General features: G+C 45.8%; 1 protein-coding gene across 2 annotated transcripts in view; it reads right to left on the bottom strand.

Moving 5' to 3' along the window:
- Nucleotides 1–17,126, bottom strand: part of EPHX2 (epoxide hydrolase 2) — a 59,496-nt gene that overhangs the window by 19,376 nt on the left and 22,994 nt on the right. For both annotated transcript variants that reach the window (XM_032855661.1, XM_032855662.1), the window contains 5 exons: nucleotides 15,945–16,023; nucleotides 12,383–12,417; nucleotides 9,870–9,896; nucleotides 7,551–7,636; nucleotides 4,049–4,160 (listed from right to left, as the gene is read on the bottom strand). In XM_032855661.1, coding sequence (XP_032711552.1) covers nucleotides 4,049–4,160; nucleotides 7,551–7,636; nucleotides 9,870–9,896; nucleotides 12,383–12,417; nucleotides 15,945–16,023 — 339 coding nt within the window. The remainder of the gene's footprint in view (nucleotides 1–4,048; nucleotides 4,161–7,550; nucleotides 7,637–9,869; nucleotides 9,897–12,382; nucleotides 12,418–15,944; nucleotides 16,024–17,126) is intronic.

The raw sequence follows: 17,126 nt of genomic DNA, 5'->3' as shown, positions 1-17,126 counted from the left end.
ATAAATAAATAATCTTAAAAAACAAAACAAAACAGTAGTAGCTACAACCCAAGTGTCCACGGAAGGATGAATGGATAAAAGAAACGTGGTCCACACGTACAATGGAAGGAACATCACTGAGTCCTAAAGGAAGGTCAGACACATGCTACAACATGGAACAGCCGTAAGAATGTTGTATAAAGTGAAATAATCCAGACCCAAAAAGACAAATCTTGGGTGACTCCACTTCGAGGAGGTACCTGGTGTGGTCAGGCCCAGAGATGGCAAGTGGCACGCTGGGTGCCGGGGGCTCGAGGGAAGAAGAAAGGGGGAGTCCGTGTTCACTGGGCATAGCTGGGGATCTGCATGATGAAAACGTTCTGGGGATGGATGGGGGTGACGGCTGTACAGTAAAGCGAATGCACTTAATGTTGCTGAACTGTACTCTTAGAAACGGTTCAGATGGTAAATTTTATGTGTTGTTAAATAACAAAAGTTCAACCAAGTATGTTTTGAACATCTATTTCGTTTTATTAATCGGTTCATGAGTCGGACAGCACCCCATCTGGCCAGTAGAGGGCGCTCAGAGGGCTACAGAAAAGGCAAGGTTTTGGCAGAGAGTGCTAAGCAGGGAATGACTGGCTGAGAAGGCCTTGTTCTAGGCAAGGTGGCCCTTAGGAGGAACAGAGGGGGCCCCTCAGTGATCTCCTCGTGCTGACCAGGAAATCCCCATGTTGACTGCTTACAGGTTACGTTTGTGGGGGGCTGAAACTGCACTCAGGTTGGGCACTGAGTGTTGGTTTACTGACTTGGGGCCTTCACCTGAGTGATGCCATTTTGAGCCCGTGGCTTTTATTTTATTTTCCTATTTCATTTCATTTCGTATTTATTTACTTACTTATGGGGGGGGGGAGAGAAAATATGCCTGGGAGAGGGGGAGAGGGAGAAAGAAAATCTCAAGTAGGGTCTACACTCAGCGCAGAGCCCGACATGGGGCTCAATCTCACGACCCTGAGATCACGACCTGAGCCGGACACTTAACCGATTGAGCCACCCAGGCACTCCCTCCTCACTAAATTTTAAAGGAAGATAATATTTTAAAAAAATGTGTTATTTACATCAACTTGGGCACATTATTATTATTAAGTGAAATAATATTTTAAAATTTCAGTATCTAGTATGGTAGAGACCAAGAGACACAACCCACATTAACTAAAGCTCTTTGAGGTCCTGCCCTTCGGCTCCAGCTGCTCCTAGCTTGTACTGAACACTTAACGGTTCTGAAGGAAATGAAGAAGGAATTCCTGCCCCGGGAAAATATGTGCACACAGTGCATCGTGCAGGCAATTTCATGATGTTCCAGACCTTCTGAAACCCACTGTACAGATCACTGAGTATTTTGTTAGGCGCTCTCTTATGTCCCATGGTATTTCTGGAAGATAAATAACTTGCCTGCATTAAAGCAAGTTCTGTCTGCTTTTTCAGCCCTTTGTCCCCTCAGGCTGGAATGCCCTTCCCTCCCCGAGCAACCCACACAGATTCTATCCGTCTTTCGAGGGCTAGTTCAAATGTCTCTCCTCTGGTAAGAATGAACTGTGTTTTCTTCCGAGCTCCCAGAGTAAGCTGGGCCTTCATGACGGTCCTGTGTGGCCGCCTGACTCTCCAGGGACGTGTTACCTGCCTGCTTCTTCGAGAACTGTTCCAACCCTCAGACGTCGCTCCTCAGCCCTGACACTGGCTAACACCGCCAAGAGCAGAAGCATCTGCTGGATGAATTCATGGATACGGAGTCTTTTCTTGACATTTCTGACAACTGTCAGGATCAACCCCTCAGCCCCATCAGGGGGCACCTCTGTTCTGCAGTAGACAGAAGTCTTCTTATGAATGTTGACTCCAAAGGGATGAGAAGAAAAAAGAAAAAAAGGTGGAAGAGAAAGGAGTGGTGTGAAAGCGTGAGCCCTCCCTTGCTCTCCGCATCTCCCACACGGTGCAGCCTGGCAGCTGGGGCCTGAGGGCTGCGTGAGCGCAGAGGGAAGAGGGTGACAAGTCACTATGAAGCATGGGGTGCTGGTGATGAAGTGTCTATGGGGGGATTCCTCTGGAAGGGTGTACTCTGAACACACAGAGGGTGGTAGTGGGGTTTGGGCTTTTGGTGGGTGGGGGCCAAGCAGAGCCAGAGATTGAGAAAGGGCCAGATAAGAGGTAAAAGGAATCCAGACACCAGCTTCCCAGTTTTGGGTGGGACCCTATTCCCTTCCCAGTCCCCAAAGGCCAAGGCAGCTATCACCAAGACAGGTGGCACCAAGACTGTTTCTCTCCCCACCACCAGAGGCTTCTCCAGTGTAAGACCCACAGGGGTGAAGCAAGCACCTGGGAAAGGGTGGCAGACAGTACGTCACACCTGACATTGGGATTCTGACTTCCAGTCCAGCTGGAAGAATTTTCACAGGGCCATCTTTGACCAGGCAAAGGATTCTATAAGGATTCTACAAGGATTCTACTCTACTACTGTTGACATCAACTACAGGCCCAGAGCTTAGTGTCCAAGCCACAGGGACACTTACCTCCTTCCTTTCTCGCTTGTCCTAGCCTTCCAAAGAGGGCACTTCTCATAGTCCCCACCCTTTCCCCCAGCATGGAGTCTGCTTGGCCCTCTCCCTCTACCCCTCCCCTGGCAATCTCTCTCTCTTAAATAAGTAAATAAATAAAATCTTTTAAAAAAATGTTTCTCTTCAAAGGCACCGTCTTATCAATTAAGATTGTTCTTTGTGTGTATGTGTGTGCTTTTTTAAGATTTACTTCTTTAAATTTTAATTTTTATTTATTTATTTATTTTTGAGAGACAGAGATGGGGAGAGAGAGCATGAGCTGGGGGTGTGGGGGTGGTGGTGGGCAGAGGGAGAAGCAGACTCCCTGCTGAGAGGGACCCTGGGATCATGACCTGAGCTGAAGGCAGACACTTAACTGACTGAGCCGCCCAGGCACCAGAGATTTATTTATTTGAGTGGGGGAGGAGCAGAAGAGGCGGCAGAATTTCAAGGAGACTCCGCTCTGAGCATGGATCCTGACCTGGTGCTCAATCTCACAACCCTAAGATCGTGACCTGAGCCAAAATCATGAGTCAGACAACCGACTGAACCACCCAGGCGCCCATGAAATCATTCTTAGAGAACAGTTACTTCCTAAATTGTAACTGGGATGGTTGCGGCCCTTGCTGGGGATGGTACCTCCTGTGAGCAGCAAGGGTACGGTCTGGGTGAGAGAAGTGGGGGGATGCTCTTGTGTTCTTTATTAACTCAATCCATCCTTCTCTCTTGGGCATGTGAAGGAAGCATCTCTTATCCTTTCTGGAATTATGCAGATGTAGCTGGCCATTAGGGTCCAGAGTTCACAAGCGGATGAGTGGCAGGTGTTCCCGCCAGATGAGGCCAGATGATGCTGACCCCAGTGCTGCTCTCAGCAAACCCCCCTGATGGTGACAGTGAGACCCCATCATGGTGTCAACCTAAGGTCCAGGGGGAATCTTTGAAGGGCACCTTGGGCTTTGTGTCACATGAGGTGATACCCAGAAACCTCCCACGTATCTCAAAGCACACATGGGGCCTGGAGTAGGGCGTTTAGGCTCTGGTGCTCCTGTAATCACAAACCACACTCCTCAGCAAGTGAGGGACCAGGTCTCCAGCAAGAGTCCAGGAGCTGTCCCCAACCAGAGGTGGGCATCACCAGCCTCTCAGCCACAGAATTGAGGGAGGACAGCTCCAAACCAGCTGTCCCACTCAGCCTCCCACTCCACAATTTCGGAGAAACAGGAGAATGCACCGCACTGTCACCCCCACTCCCTTCCCCTCGCCACCCCAAATATGCACACACAGAAACGTTTCATCACCTGGGAAGGACCGGCTGAGCTATGGAGTGCCTTTCACCTGAGCCCATGTGTAAGATCTCTGACTAATGCCATGGAAAATTAAACGGCATGGAGAAAATCAAGCCAATAGGGAGAAAGAAAGACAAAGGGGAAAGAAGAACAAAAACCTTGCTGGGATCGTTGTGCTCGGGGTCCCAAACTTACCGGTTCTTGGAAGTAGAGCTGGTAATCAAAAACAGGGTTGGCTTTGATTCTCTCCATTGGGGACACATTGGGATTTGCCGGCATGAAGGGAGTATTCAAACTGGCCACAGCCCTGCGGAAAAAAGACCCCAAGACACAGACCCTGTAAGAAGACAGTCTGTAAGAATCATAAAGGAAGCTCAGAGCAGGAAGGAGATGCGCACAAGGTCTCGCACCAGCGTTGTGTGAGAAGGGGGTCAACACTCTGATTTCTTGACTCCTAGCCCAACGGTTTTTTCACAATAAACTGCAGCATTTCTCACCTTCTTGTCTGAGACGAAGACACACAGACACAAACATATACATTATGTGCAGCATATCAACCTTCATTAGATTGTAGTTTCTAAAAATGCATTCACTCCTTCCTTCCTTCCCTCCCTCACTTAACTCTGTGTTGAGTCAATTCCATGCTATATTCTAGGGGAGAGAAGATATAAAATCCATACTTGAAGAGCTTGTTATAATTTTAAAAAGCTACACAAATATGACTGTGACTATAGTACAAGACAGACTGTGATATGAGCCATTCAGAACAGCCTAAGCACCATGGGAGTTCAAGGAGACCAAGACTTTCTAGATTTGGATACCATGGAAGATCTCATGGAAAAGAGAGAACCTGGCCATCTTTTGGGGTGGAAAAGTAGAGCGAAGGGGAAATGATACTGTAAGGGAAACATCATGGGGTAGTACAAGCAAATTCTAGAAGGGGGCAAAGCTTGCAGCTAAGTTTGCACAAAGAATCTATGTGGCCAGAGGTCAAGTGTTTAATGGGGCATCTTGTGAAATAAAGCCAGTGAGGCAAGTGGGAGCCTGGACACGAAGGGCCCCGAGTCTGGATTAGATGCTACCAACAACCTAGAAAACCATGAGGGCTTCTAAGAAGAAGGGAGAAGCAGACTGAAGTCGCAGTCAGGAAGTGATGTATCAAGCAGTGATACGTGATATGGAGGCAGAGAGGGACACCAGAAGCAGGGAGAGGGCCAGCACACCACTGCATTAGTCACCCAAGGGCAACAGGATGGCAGTGAGAGGAAAACGAGAGACGGGTATATCTGAGAAGGGGGCAGGGCTGACAGAAGTCAGCCAGGACCATGGTTAGCCTTGCTCATCAGTAAGGGATCCCATGCCCACTCTGATCCTAGCGAAACTCCTTCCCAAGAGATAATTATGGAGAGAAGAGAATATCCAGGGGAGACATAAATTAGAAGGAATGGGATAACAAAGGACAAATGAAATCATCAGGGAAAGAAGTGCTGAGATTTAACCAGTGCCAACCAACAGAAGCTTAATGTGAGCCACACATATCACTTAAATTTTCCATTAGCCAATTAAAACACGTAAAAAGAAACATGTGAGATGCAATCTAAAAGAGGATTTAGTATCAATTACATGTTAATTAATATTAAAGTCTAATGTTACTTGAGTAATTTAATATTTGACGTGATATTTCTAAAAATATTAATAATTTGAACAAGTAATCGATTCAACAAGTATTAAGATATTTCACTTTTTTTGGTATTAACTCTTTGAAATCTGGAAGGTATTCCAACTTATAGTCATCTCGGTTTGAACCAACCACAGTTCAAATGTTCAATAGCTACCATTAGTGCAAATTAGGCTATAAAGTAAGTTATACCAACACCTAAAGGTTTCTCATGGTACCAGAGTGAACCTATTTTAAGCATTACTTAAATCACAACTCAAGAAATTCTAGCTTTTTCTAAATATTCTGAGCAGACTAAAGTTTTCTTTTCGATTGCCTTGACATACAGTTTATTCCATGTATAAGAAAATTATCATCACCACATGTTAGCATACAGAGATGTTAGCATATAAATGCTGCTGCCAACAGCATTAAGATTGGAAAATGCTAAACCACAGCCTCTTTTTGGAAACAGAATCTCCAGATGACTGTCAAAGAAAGGATATAAAAAAGGTATTCTTGGCCAAACACGTGAGTAGACCCTGACATTAAAGAGGTCCCTGCAGTTAATCTCAGTAGAATGCCAAAACCAAGGATTTAAAGAACTAGTCCACATTAAAGGTGGGCTTTTTTCCCCCCTTTCATTCATTTTCTGGCCAGAAAGATGAAGATCAAGGTCAACAATATTCTTAGAATCAGCTTTGCCCAGGAGAGAGATGCTGTGTCCCACCACAGACAGCCCCGGAAGAGAGTCTTGGCTTCTTCCTGCCCCCCAGGAAGGCAGTAACAGGGTCGTTTTGATGCGCCCAGATGGAGAAGGAGCAACTACTACCAACCCAATGGCAGAAGGGACGGAAACAGAACAATGAGAAGAGGAACAGGAATGCACACCACACTTGCCTGTCTCAGACCTAACATGACTCTGGGTACAACTTCACTGGGCTCATGTTAAATATTCTCAAATTCTCATGGGAGAGACAGAGACTAGGTTTCATAAAACACCAAGATGGTGTTTCACTTCCTTCAAAGTAGAGATCATAAGCGTGTTGCTCTACTTCCCTTTGCTCCTTCAAGAAGCATCTAATACAGTCTGTACAGTAACTTTCTAGTGACCTGATTCCTAAGAGCTGAGCTCTTATGTTAACTGTGAATGAGAGGACAGAGAGAGAAGCTAAAGAGATCAGACACACAAGAGTGCAACAACTTTTTAAAAAAGTTTTTAAAACGTTTAAATATTTTGGGAGGTATTTGAGTCTTTTTGGGCTCTGATATCATCCTGCCATTTGAACTGACGCTGGGCTGAACCAAGATCCCCAGTGTTTCTGCTCTTATAAATGCCACCAAGTAAAAAGTTTGGTGGCTAGGAAGCATGGTGCTTATTTAATTTGCTAAGATCCCAGGCTGAAATGGGAGGTGATGCAGGCTTCTATCACACTTGTCAGCCACGAAGACCACCTGCCTCTCTGGGTCCGAAAGCTGCTGCCAGAGCCCTGATGCCATGCTAAGAATGATTAGGAATGACGTCACGGCGGTCATGAAATGCCATCCTAACCTGACATGGCATTTTGCAGGCCATACAGTTGAAAGGAGTTACCATTACCGCTCTGTGGTTGAGGAAACTAAGGCCTAATGAATGAAGTGATGCGTCACAAAGCCAGTTCAGGGCAAAATTGAAAGCCATGTCTTCTGACTCCCAGCCCAAGACCGAAGTTTCTTCTGGCACTCCACTCTATGACCCCACCACCCCTGCTGCCTCACCCACTCCCCCTGAAGTCTACCACCATGCTCCTGCATTCCCACTGGCGACCCAGGCCCTGAGTTAGCTGTCCCAATACCAGTACCTGGGACAGGCCTTGCTTCCTAAGACATTAGCTCCTTAAGCCCTCCTTATTAACGGGTCACCAGGCACTGAGAAGCTGGGTGTTTGTTGCCTTCCCAGATAACCTATATGTTTTCAAGAAGTTTACTGGAGTTCAAGACCTGAGGAAGAATACTAATAGGAATTCAAATCCAAATTCTTGGTGCCTGAGGCCTAATTACCTCACTCTCTCAGGGTAGAAGAGAGCCATGTTCCACACCAGCATGCCTCCCCAGTCATGGCCAATGAACACCGCTTGCGGGATGCCCTAGAGAAGGACAGACGGGAGATGAATGTGGGCAGGTTCCACAGCCTTGGGCTCCCTGTAGGCCCAAACCCTCAGTTGGCAAACCTTTTGTTCACTTCCTAGGACTCCTCCTCCTCCATCAACCTACACTACAATGTCCACCCTCTTCAAGCCTCCCTTCCCACACATACCGGCCCCACAGAGACTCTACAGATGATTCATCTTTTCTATTTTCTCAGAAGCCTAAGGCCACAGACTCCAAATTCCCTCCTCTTCTCTACCTTCCCTCAAACTGAAATTCATTTCACCTCTTTTTCTACTTTTTGTATTAAAGTTGGTATGACTCACCTCCTTGTGTTCCATGTCCATCTTTCATTGAGTGATTATGACTCTACTCCCCACTCTTTTGGGATCTTCCCTCCCTTAACTAACCACTGACACCTCCAAGGCATCTTTAACCCCTCCCTCTCTACCTGCAGCCTCCTTTCTAATGCTGCTGCCAACAATGAATACCACAGCTCCCTTTTGCAGAGGCCCTACTATGCCCAAGGCACTGGGCTTAGTAACTACACCTCTTGATTGGAATTCCTCCATAACCTTCTCACACACACTTTTCCAGTAGGGAAAGAGGCTCGCAGTGGTTAGGCGACTTACCCGAGGCCACGTGGATGGTCTTTCAGACCCAGGCCTCTCTAACTTAAAATCAGGCTCTCCTGACCGCCACCCCACCCTGCTGACCACATTCAGCCACATCAGAGCCTTTCAGGGCCTCGCCAGTCTCGCCACACAACCTTGAAAAGTGGCTCCCTGGCTCAGCTCCCTGCCATGCTTCTGCCTTCTCCGTGCCCAGCTTCTCACAATGATCTACTCTAGTGGCCTCTCTGGCGATCTTCCTAAGTCCCTGCAGCCTGGTTTTTTCCCTGTGACCCAAGTCCACGGACACTTCCTCGTAAAGGCTATTCATCACTTAGAATAGACCCCCCCGCCCCGCCCCGCCTCAGCTCTCACTCTTCTGACCATCCTGCGGCAGCAGACATTTCCTTTGAAATGTTCTTCCCTGGGCTTCTGTTGACAGTATTTTTTTCTAGACTCTTTTCTCCCTTCAGTGAATCCACTCCTTCCTCTCCTGTCACCTGGGAGCAATTCACGGCTCAGCAGCCCTCAGTCCTGTCATCTACTCCCATGGCTTCAGCCACCACCTCCAGGTGGAGGACCACCACCTCACCTGTCATGGGCCCGGCTTCCTCCCTCTGCATCCCAGGAGTGCCTGAGCCATGGAGCAAAACCTACCCCAGCCTGCCAGCAACCCCAATGGCTCTCTTGCAAGAGAGTCAGAGACTGTCTCAGCCAGCTGGAAATCTAGATGGGAGGTCACTCTAGAGTCAGAACTGGGGTGGTCACACCGGGCCATGCCCTCCTAGATGTCCCTGGCATTCTCAAAGGGTCCAAAGCCAATTCTGTGGGACTGAGAATCTGGAGAGGGCAGGGACCGTGACATCTTTGCCTCATTTCCTACAGTGTCTACCCCCATGCCCAGCCTCTGAATGGAAGCCCTTAGTCATCTGGAATTCTCCTCCTGACCCTCACATCCAATGAACAGGTGCCATATCGCTGTTTTCAGGTTCTCTCTCAGCTGTCCCTCCACTGTCACCATCCTGGCTTAACCCTTCTCTCCCTCAGTCCAGGTTGCTGTGTCCTCACCCCACCACCGTGACCTAACTGAGGGTGGGAGAAGTGGACTACCTCATTGCAATCTCCATCTCCTGCAGGTAAAAAAGCAAAAGTACAGTCTCCCATCACCAAAGCTGACCTGCTTTGTGTCTGCCACTGTCATTCCAAACAAGGTTACCTGAAGGCATTTGATCTGAGGTATCTCTAAAGGGGTATCAATCATAAAGAGTTGGGACATATTAGTCTACAGGATATAGGGTAGTTTCCAAACTTCTGGGCACAAGCAAAGCTCTTTACCCTGACTCAAAGCCGACAAGAGGTATCCTGTTCCCTGGAAAATGCTTTCCATGAAACAAACGAACACAACAAACTTGGCACTACACTCTTCTCCACACACTTTGCCACCTCTGTGCTTGTAATTCCTCTTGACCAACGACCCTGCCTCCCACTGCCCCAGAGTGTTCTTGTTCCTGCCCTCGCCACTCTCCTCAGGGGTTCTACCTGCAGACACCTTCAAAGGCTGCATCCTCAACTGCCCACCCAAACAGAAGTCTCCAAAGACCAGTTCAAAATAATTACTCACCAACTTATCCAGGAAGGTTACCATCTCCTAAGAAAGAAAACAGACCAATCAGAAATTGTACACACCCATCTCAGCTGCTTCCCGAGGCGAATTCCTGTGTCTTCTTTGTTAGGGGCTGCACTGTGTCTTCCCCAAGCTCACATGTGGAAGCCCTCTGCCCTGCATTCCAACACCCCTAAGTTGGAATCCTAAGACTAGAGACATACAGAGAATAGGTTCATGATTTCTTAAAGGTGCCTACTCTAAAATAAGTAACAGTTGCATGATAGACTGGCACACAACATTAGGGAATTATGGTTGAGAAAAAAGAGGGTTCAATATCTTTGGGGGAACAGTTGAGAAAAGGGTTTTTGTGCATGCTTGAGGATAAGCAGTATTATGGTTCTTCATTCAGTCTCCCATAACCCTCCATTTCAAGACTACATGGGTTATTAAAAAAAAAAGATTATACAGGGTATTTATTTTTTTTAGAAAAATTTTTAGAAGATTTTATTTATTTATTTGAGAGAAAAAGAATGAGAGAGAGGGAGAGAGAGAGAGAGAGAGAGCATGAGAAGGGGGAGGGTCAGAGAGAGAAGCAGAGCCCGATGTGGGACTTGATCCCAGGACCCTAGGATCATGATCTGAGCCGAAGGCAGTCACTTAACCAACTGAGCCACCCAGGCGCCCTATATAGGGTATTTTAAATAAAATTTTACATGGAAATACTGTGCTAATTTTTCAAATGACAGCGCTACTGAGATATGATTCACATACCATAAAATTCACCCTTTTAAAATGTGTAATTCACCGGATTTTACTGTGGTCAGAGCTGTGAGGTCATCACTGCTATGTAGTTAGAGAACATTTCATCACGCCAAAAGGAAACACTATACCCATTAACAGGGACTCCTGTTCCTCATTCCCCCAAGCCCCGGGCAACCACTAATTTCATTTCTGTCTCCATGGATTGACCTCTTCTGGAAACTTCATAACAATGCAATTATACAACACGTGGCCTTTTGTGACTGGCTTATCCTAGCCTAAGGTTTGTGAGGTTCATTCGTGTTGAAGCATGCATCATTTCATACCTGTTTATGGCGAATAATGTTCCACTGCATGGATATGCCACACGCTTTTATCCATTCATCCGCTGGTAGAACATTGAGGCAGTTTACACTTTTTAATGAACATTCATGTCCAAGTTTTTGGTGGACATATTTTTTTAATTCTTTTGGGTGAATACCTACCTAGTAGTGGACATAGCAATCACTTTCAAGGGTGGAGCCAGAGGACGGGAGCATCAGTTTTATCTTGCTTGTCTTAGTATAAGGACCTTCTTCAGGAGGGAAGTTAGGTCAAGTGACCTGAAGCAACCTGATTTATCCGTCTTCAGAACCGATTTCGACAGAAACAAGCAGGGGTCCAGTGAAGGAATGTTAGGGGTATGGGGAGAGGCCCCCCCCACAGGGTTGCTGGTGAGATCTTGGCAGGATTTCAGGGGAGATAAGAGCAAGATCAGAAGCGGCAGAGCAGAAGAGGTAAGGACTTGGAAACTGAGGAAGGAAGGACAACCCTAACTGGAAAGTCAGGTTTTATCAAGGCTCCTTTTGTAAGGCGCCAAAGCCTGCGTGTGGGCCTGGTTGGGGGGACAATCCGAACAGATATATGACTGCTACATGGAGACTTTTTGTAAATTTAGCATAATTAGCATAATTAGCAGCATCGCTAGGGTTTTTTTTAGATTTTTTTAAAAGATTGTTTCACAGAGAAAACGAGAGTAAGTACAAGGGGTGGTAGGAGGGGGCAGAGGGAAAGGGAGAAGCAGGCTCCCCGTGGAGCAGGGAGCCCGATGTGGGGCTCAATCCCAGAACTCCTGGGATCATGACTGGAGCTGAAGGTGCCCAACCAACTTAGCCACCCAGGCGTCCCCAGCATCGCCAGTTTTATGGCCAACCAAGACACTGTGCCTTCCCCTTGGCCCCTCCAGTCTTGGCTTTTGTCCTCTGGCTGATGGAGGCTTGGCTACCAGTCTCCTCACCTCAGCCTTGATAAGCTCTGAGATGAAGGCCCCTCCCCGATGGTGCTCATGCTTCACTTAGAATGGGAGCGCCATTACAGCCGCCAAACCACACACTCCCCAGACTCTGGCCAACGACATCTCTAACAAAATAAGGTGATTTTTGCAATTCTCAGGATGGAAAGGCAAGATGGTGGAGTGGCCACGAGGAGGGATGTGGGAGCTCTTTCAGGATTCAGAACTGGCTCTATTAGCTGTTGACCTCAGGCAATTACTTTACCTCCTCATGACTCAGTTTCCTCTTCCATCCAATGGCTTACAACAGTAACTGATAGATAGTAGATATTGGCTATCATTTTGAAATGCCATCTTAACTTACAGTAAGACTTTTATACCCCCATGCTGTGAAATCCTTTCTTAGGATGGTAAATGAATACCCACACTTCTATCTTACGTTGGTAAAAACACCAGAATGGACAAAATATCACAAATGTTACCCAAAGATCTATCTTACCTGGCATAACACTTCCATGGAATATTCTTCTATTTCTGCATTAAAAATAAATAGTTAATTCACATGATTGAAAATTATCAACAAACTAAAAGGCCCCCTTTGTCCAAAAATAGGTATCTTATTAAATCATTAGATTGATGATGTCTCCTTATTTTTGTTTTTGTTGCCTGTGCTTTTGGTATCATGCCCATGAAATCATCGCCAAAATCAATGTCGTGAGATTTTCACCTATGTTTTCTTCTAAAAGTTTTAGTTTCAGGTCTTACATTTAAGTTTTTAATCCATTTTAAGTTGATTTTGGGGTATGGTGTAAGGTAAGGGTCCGATTTTATCCTTGTGCATGTGGATATCCAATTTCCTAGCATCATTTATTGAAGAGATTGTCCTTTCCATAGTGTATGTCCTAGACACCTATGTCAAGGATCAGCTGGCTGTACATGTGTGGATTTATTTCTGGGCTCTACTCTGTTCTATTCGCTTTTGGCTATATGTCTGTCTTTACACCAATAACACATTGTTTTGACTACTGTAGCTTTGTAATATATTTTGAAATCAGGAAATGTGAGTCATCCAGCTTTGTTCTTTCTAGAGATTGATTTGACTATATGGGGTCTTTTGTGGATCCATACAAATTGTAGAATTGTTTTTTTCTATTTCTGTAAAAAATGCTATTGGATTTTGATAGGGATTGCCCAGAATCTGTAGATCATTTTCGGCAGTATGAATATTTTAACAACAGCAGCAATTCCAGGAGGAAAAAAACAACCAAAACAAACAAACAAACAAACAAACAAAAAAACAGAAGAAAAAAATTATCAAAGAAATAATTCAAGAAAACTTTTAAGAACTGAAAGATAAATGTACCCAGAGAAGTGGATGAAAAGAGACCCATGTCATGGCACAATATCATAAACTTTTATAACACAAGAAGATAAAGATCCTAAAGGTACTGAGGGTATGGGGGAAAAAAAAACAGTCACATAGAAAGTCTTATGGATCTGAATGGCATGGGATCTTTGAATAGCAACAAAGGAAGACAGAAAATAGTGGGACAACAGCTTCACAGTTTTAAGGGGAAACAATTTGTTACTTAAAATGTTTGCCAGATGATTAAAAATTTATATACAAATGATCTGCAGTGTGTATGTATGCATTCCAAATCATCACACTTGGCTTTAGAACTCATGTTATATGTTACCTTCAGCAATAGTTAACATGCAAATTATTGTTTCCTTTTTTTAAGAATTTATTTATTTATTTAAACGATTTTATTTATTTATTTATTTATTTGTCAGAGAGAGAGAGAGAGAGAGAGAGAGAGAGAGAACACAAGCAGGCAGAGCAGCAGGCAGAGGCAGAGAGAGAAGCAGGCTCCCCACTGAGCAAGGAGCCCGATGCAGGACTCAATCCCAGGACCCTGGGCAGCGGCTCAACCAACTGAGCTACCCAAGCACCCCAAGATTTTATTTATTTTATTTTATTTTTTTAAGATTTTTTTTTTTTTTTTAAAGATTTTATTTATTTATTTGACAGACAGAGATCACAAGTAGGCAGAGAGGCAGCAGAGAGAGAGGAGGAAGCAGGCTCCCCACTGAGCAGAGAGCCTGATGTGGGGCTCGATCCCAGGACCCTGGGATCATGACCTGAGCTGAAGGCAGAGGCTTAACCCACTGAGCCACCCAGGCACCCCTATTTTTTTAAGATTTTATTTAACAGACAGAGATCATAAGTAGGCAGAGAGAGAGGGAGGAAGCAGGCTCCCCTCTGAGCAGAGTGTCCGACGTGGGGCTCGATCCCAGAACCCTGGGATCATGACCTGAGCCGAAGGCAGAGGCTTTAACCCACTGAGCCACCCAGGCGCCCCAAGATTTTATTTATTTTAGAGAGGAAGAGAGAGAGAACTCGAGCATGGGATGCGGGGGAGAGTCAGAGGGAGAGGGAAAGCTAGAATCTCAAGCAGACTCTGCACTGAGCATGGAACCTGACACGGGGCTTGATCTCACGACCCTGAGATCACCACCTTAGCTAAAACCAAGTCTGTTGCTCAACCGACTAAGCCACCCAGGCACCCTGTAAATTGTTGTTTTCTTAAAAAGTAGTTGTAATTAGAGTATGGATAACTATAAATCTAACTTCATCAGGAACAGTTCTGTTTATGTGTGTTTATACTCATAGTGTTTCTTTTACTTTTAATGGTGTTCTGGTTTGAATGATAAATTAATTACTAAGTTATCCCTAGGGGATTGAGGGAAGATCATGGTCTAGCTGAATGAAAACAGACATTTTAATAATTAAATTGGGAAAAAAAAAAAAAAACCTTCATTGTCTTTCTCTACTGTCTGGACGAGAAGCTTTCTTTTTGTCTGAAGTGCCTATGCACCATGGAAGAGGCAGTAAGCGACCGTGGAGTAGGAACCATGACAATTAGGGAACCATCATCGCGGCACTCCCCAGTCATGACAGGCTGAATGGTCTGGCTGGTGGTTACCCGAGTGCCAGTTTCCATCAGCTGGCTTCAAACTTGACAAGCTTGCCCTAAACATGGGGGAAGCAGCTCAGAGAAGGGGTAGTGAGCAGCTGGTCTGGCTCACTGGGCACCGCTGCCAGCAGCATGTCTGACACTAGGATTCTGTTGCATGTCTGATTGCATCATATTCCTCTCCCCACCTGGGGAGCTTAACAATTTTGGGACTGAGACCCTCTCTGAAACCGATAAAAGCAGTAGACTCCCTCGCCCCAGGAAAGTGCTTGTAAACCCACACATGGACTCGGGTTCACATGCCCTCAGTGTCCATTGTTGGATAGACGCCATCGGGGATCCATAAACACTGGGTTAAGAATCTGGCCTACCAATTGCCATAAGATCCAGCAACCCCACTTCTGGGTATACAGCCCAAAGAATTGTAAAAGAGGAACTCAAGCAGATATTTGCACATCCATGTTCATAGCAGCATAATTCACTTCAGCCAGAAGGTGGAGGAAACCCAAATGTCCATCAGTGAATGGGTGGATAAACAAAATGTGGTCTGTACATACTATGAAATATTATTTGGCCTTAAAAAGGAAGGAAATTGTGATATATGCTACAAGATAGATGAATCTTGAAGACATTATGCTAAGTGAAATCAGCCAGTCACAAAAGGATAAATTTTCTATCATCCACTTAAAGATGGCTGGAGTAGTCCAATTCCTAGAGAGCAGAAGGGTAGTTGCCAAGGGGCTAGGGAAAGGGGAATGGGGAATTAGTGCTTAATGGTACAGAGTTCTGCTGGATAGGAGAGTTCTATGGCTGGATGGTACATCCTATACCCCACATCCAGCACGAGATTTTCTCTTGGCACAGGCAACTGGGTCTCTTGTATTCATTCAGAGTACGGGAGCAGAGACATCTGAGCCCAAAGGGTACAGACAAGGGTCACTACAGGAGAGGGGAAGGGCAAAGTCGGACTCCCTCTAAGGGCTGTCCGCTCTGACCTGGGACCAGAGGGAGACAGTACAGCTGGAGAGCTCAGACAGTCAGAGGGATAATCAACATAGGGCAGCTGTGAGACAGTTAACCTACCAGGAGGAGCTGACGACTCTCCATACCCTTTCATGTCCAGAGCTAGTACCCGGAAACCCGCCTGAGCCAGAGCAGGGATCTGGAAAACAAAGAGTTCAAAGACACCCAAGAGTGGTCTCATCAGTCTTTTACAGACACTCCTCCTTTGCTTCCTTCTATCCATGGTCTTGTAAATGGCTCAACTCAAAGTGCCCCGTAGCACTATCTGGGATCCTTGCCATGAGGCTGGAATGAGCCCACTTGGATAGGGCTGACATGGACAGTGGTAGGGTCTGTGTACTGCATCTAATACTACATCTAAGAGAGCACTTTTCCTAGCAAAGACCTTGGAGATTTCTATATTCATTACAAAGACTTCCCAGCAGGTGGCATAAAGAGTACTGAAGAATCTGCCTTCTTCTCATCTGCAAAGATGGCATGCTGTCTAGCACAGCTCTGAGGTCTGGACCCATCTCTGGCTCCAACATTTCTGAGGTATCACAGTCATCGTTGGAGATGACGCTCCACTGTAAGGTTTCGGCTTCTTCTTTTTTTAAAAAAATACTTTATTTATTTATTTGAGAGAGAGAAACAGAGAGCATGGGAGAGCGTGAGCATGAGCTGGGGAAAGGGCAGAGGGTGAAGGAGAAGCAGCTTCGCCACTGAGCAAGGAGTCCAATGTGGGGCTCGATCCCAGGACCCTGGGATTATGACCTAAGCTGAAGACAGATTTTTTTTTTTTAAAGATTTATTTATTTGACAGACAGAGATCACAGTAGGCAGAGAGGCAGGCAGAGAGAGAGGAGGAAGCAGGCTCCCCGCTGAGCAGAGAACCCGATGGGGGGCTCGATCCCAGGATCCTAGGATCATGACCTGAGCCGAAGGCAGAGGCTTTAACCCACTGAGCCACCCAGGCACCCCTGAAGACAGATGTTTAACTGACTAAGCCACCCAGATGCCCCAAGGTTTCAGTTTTGTTTTGTTTTTTTTTAAAGATTTTATTTATTTATTATTTTATTTTATTTATTTATTTTTCTCCCCACTGAGCAGAGAGCCCGACGAGGGGCTAGATCCCAGGACCCTGGGATGACCTGAGCTGAAGACAGAGGCTTTAACCTGCTGAGCCTCTCAGGTGCCCCAGGTTTCAGCTTCTTTTTAACTTTTTTTTTTTTTTTTTCAAATTTCTTTTCAGCCTAACAGTAT

This window comes from Lontra canadensis, unplaced genomic scaffold (genome assembly GCF_010015895.1).
Source record: "Lontra canadensis isolate GAN:19392208 unplaced genomic scaffold, GSC_riverotter_1.0 scaffold10, whole genome shotgun sequence".
Classification (NCBI taxonomy): Eukaryota; Metazoa; Chordata; class Mammalia; order Carnivora; family Mustelidae; genus Lontra; species Lontra canadensis.
This window is presented reverse-complemented; position numbering and strand designations above follow the sequence as displayed.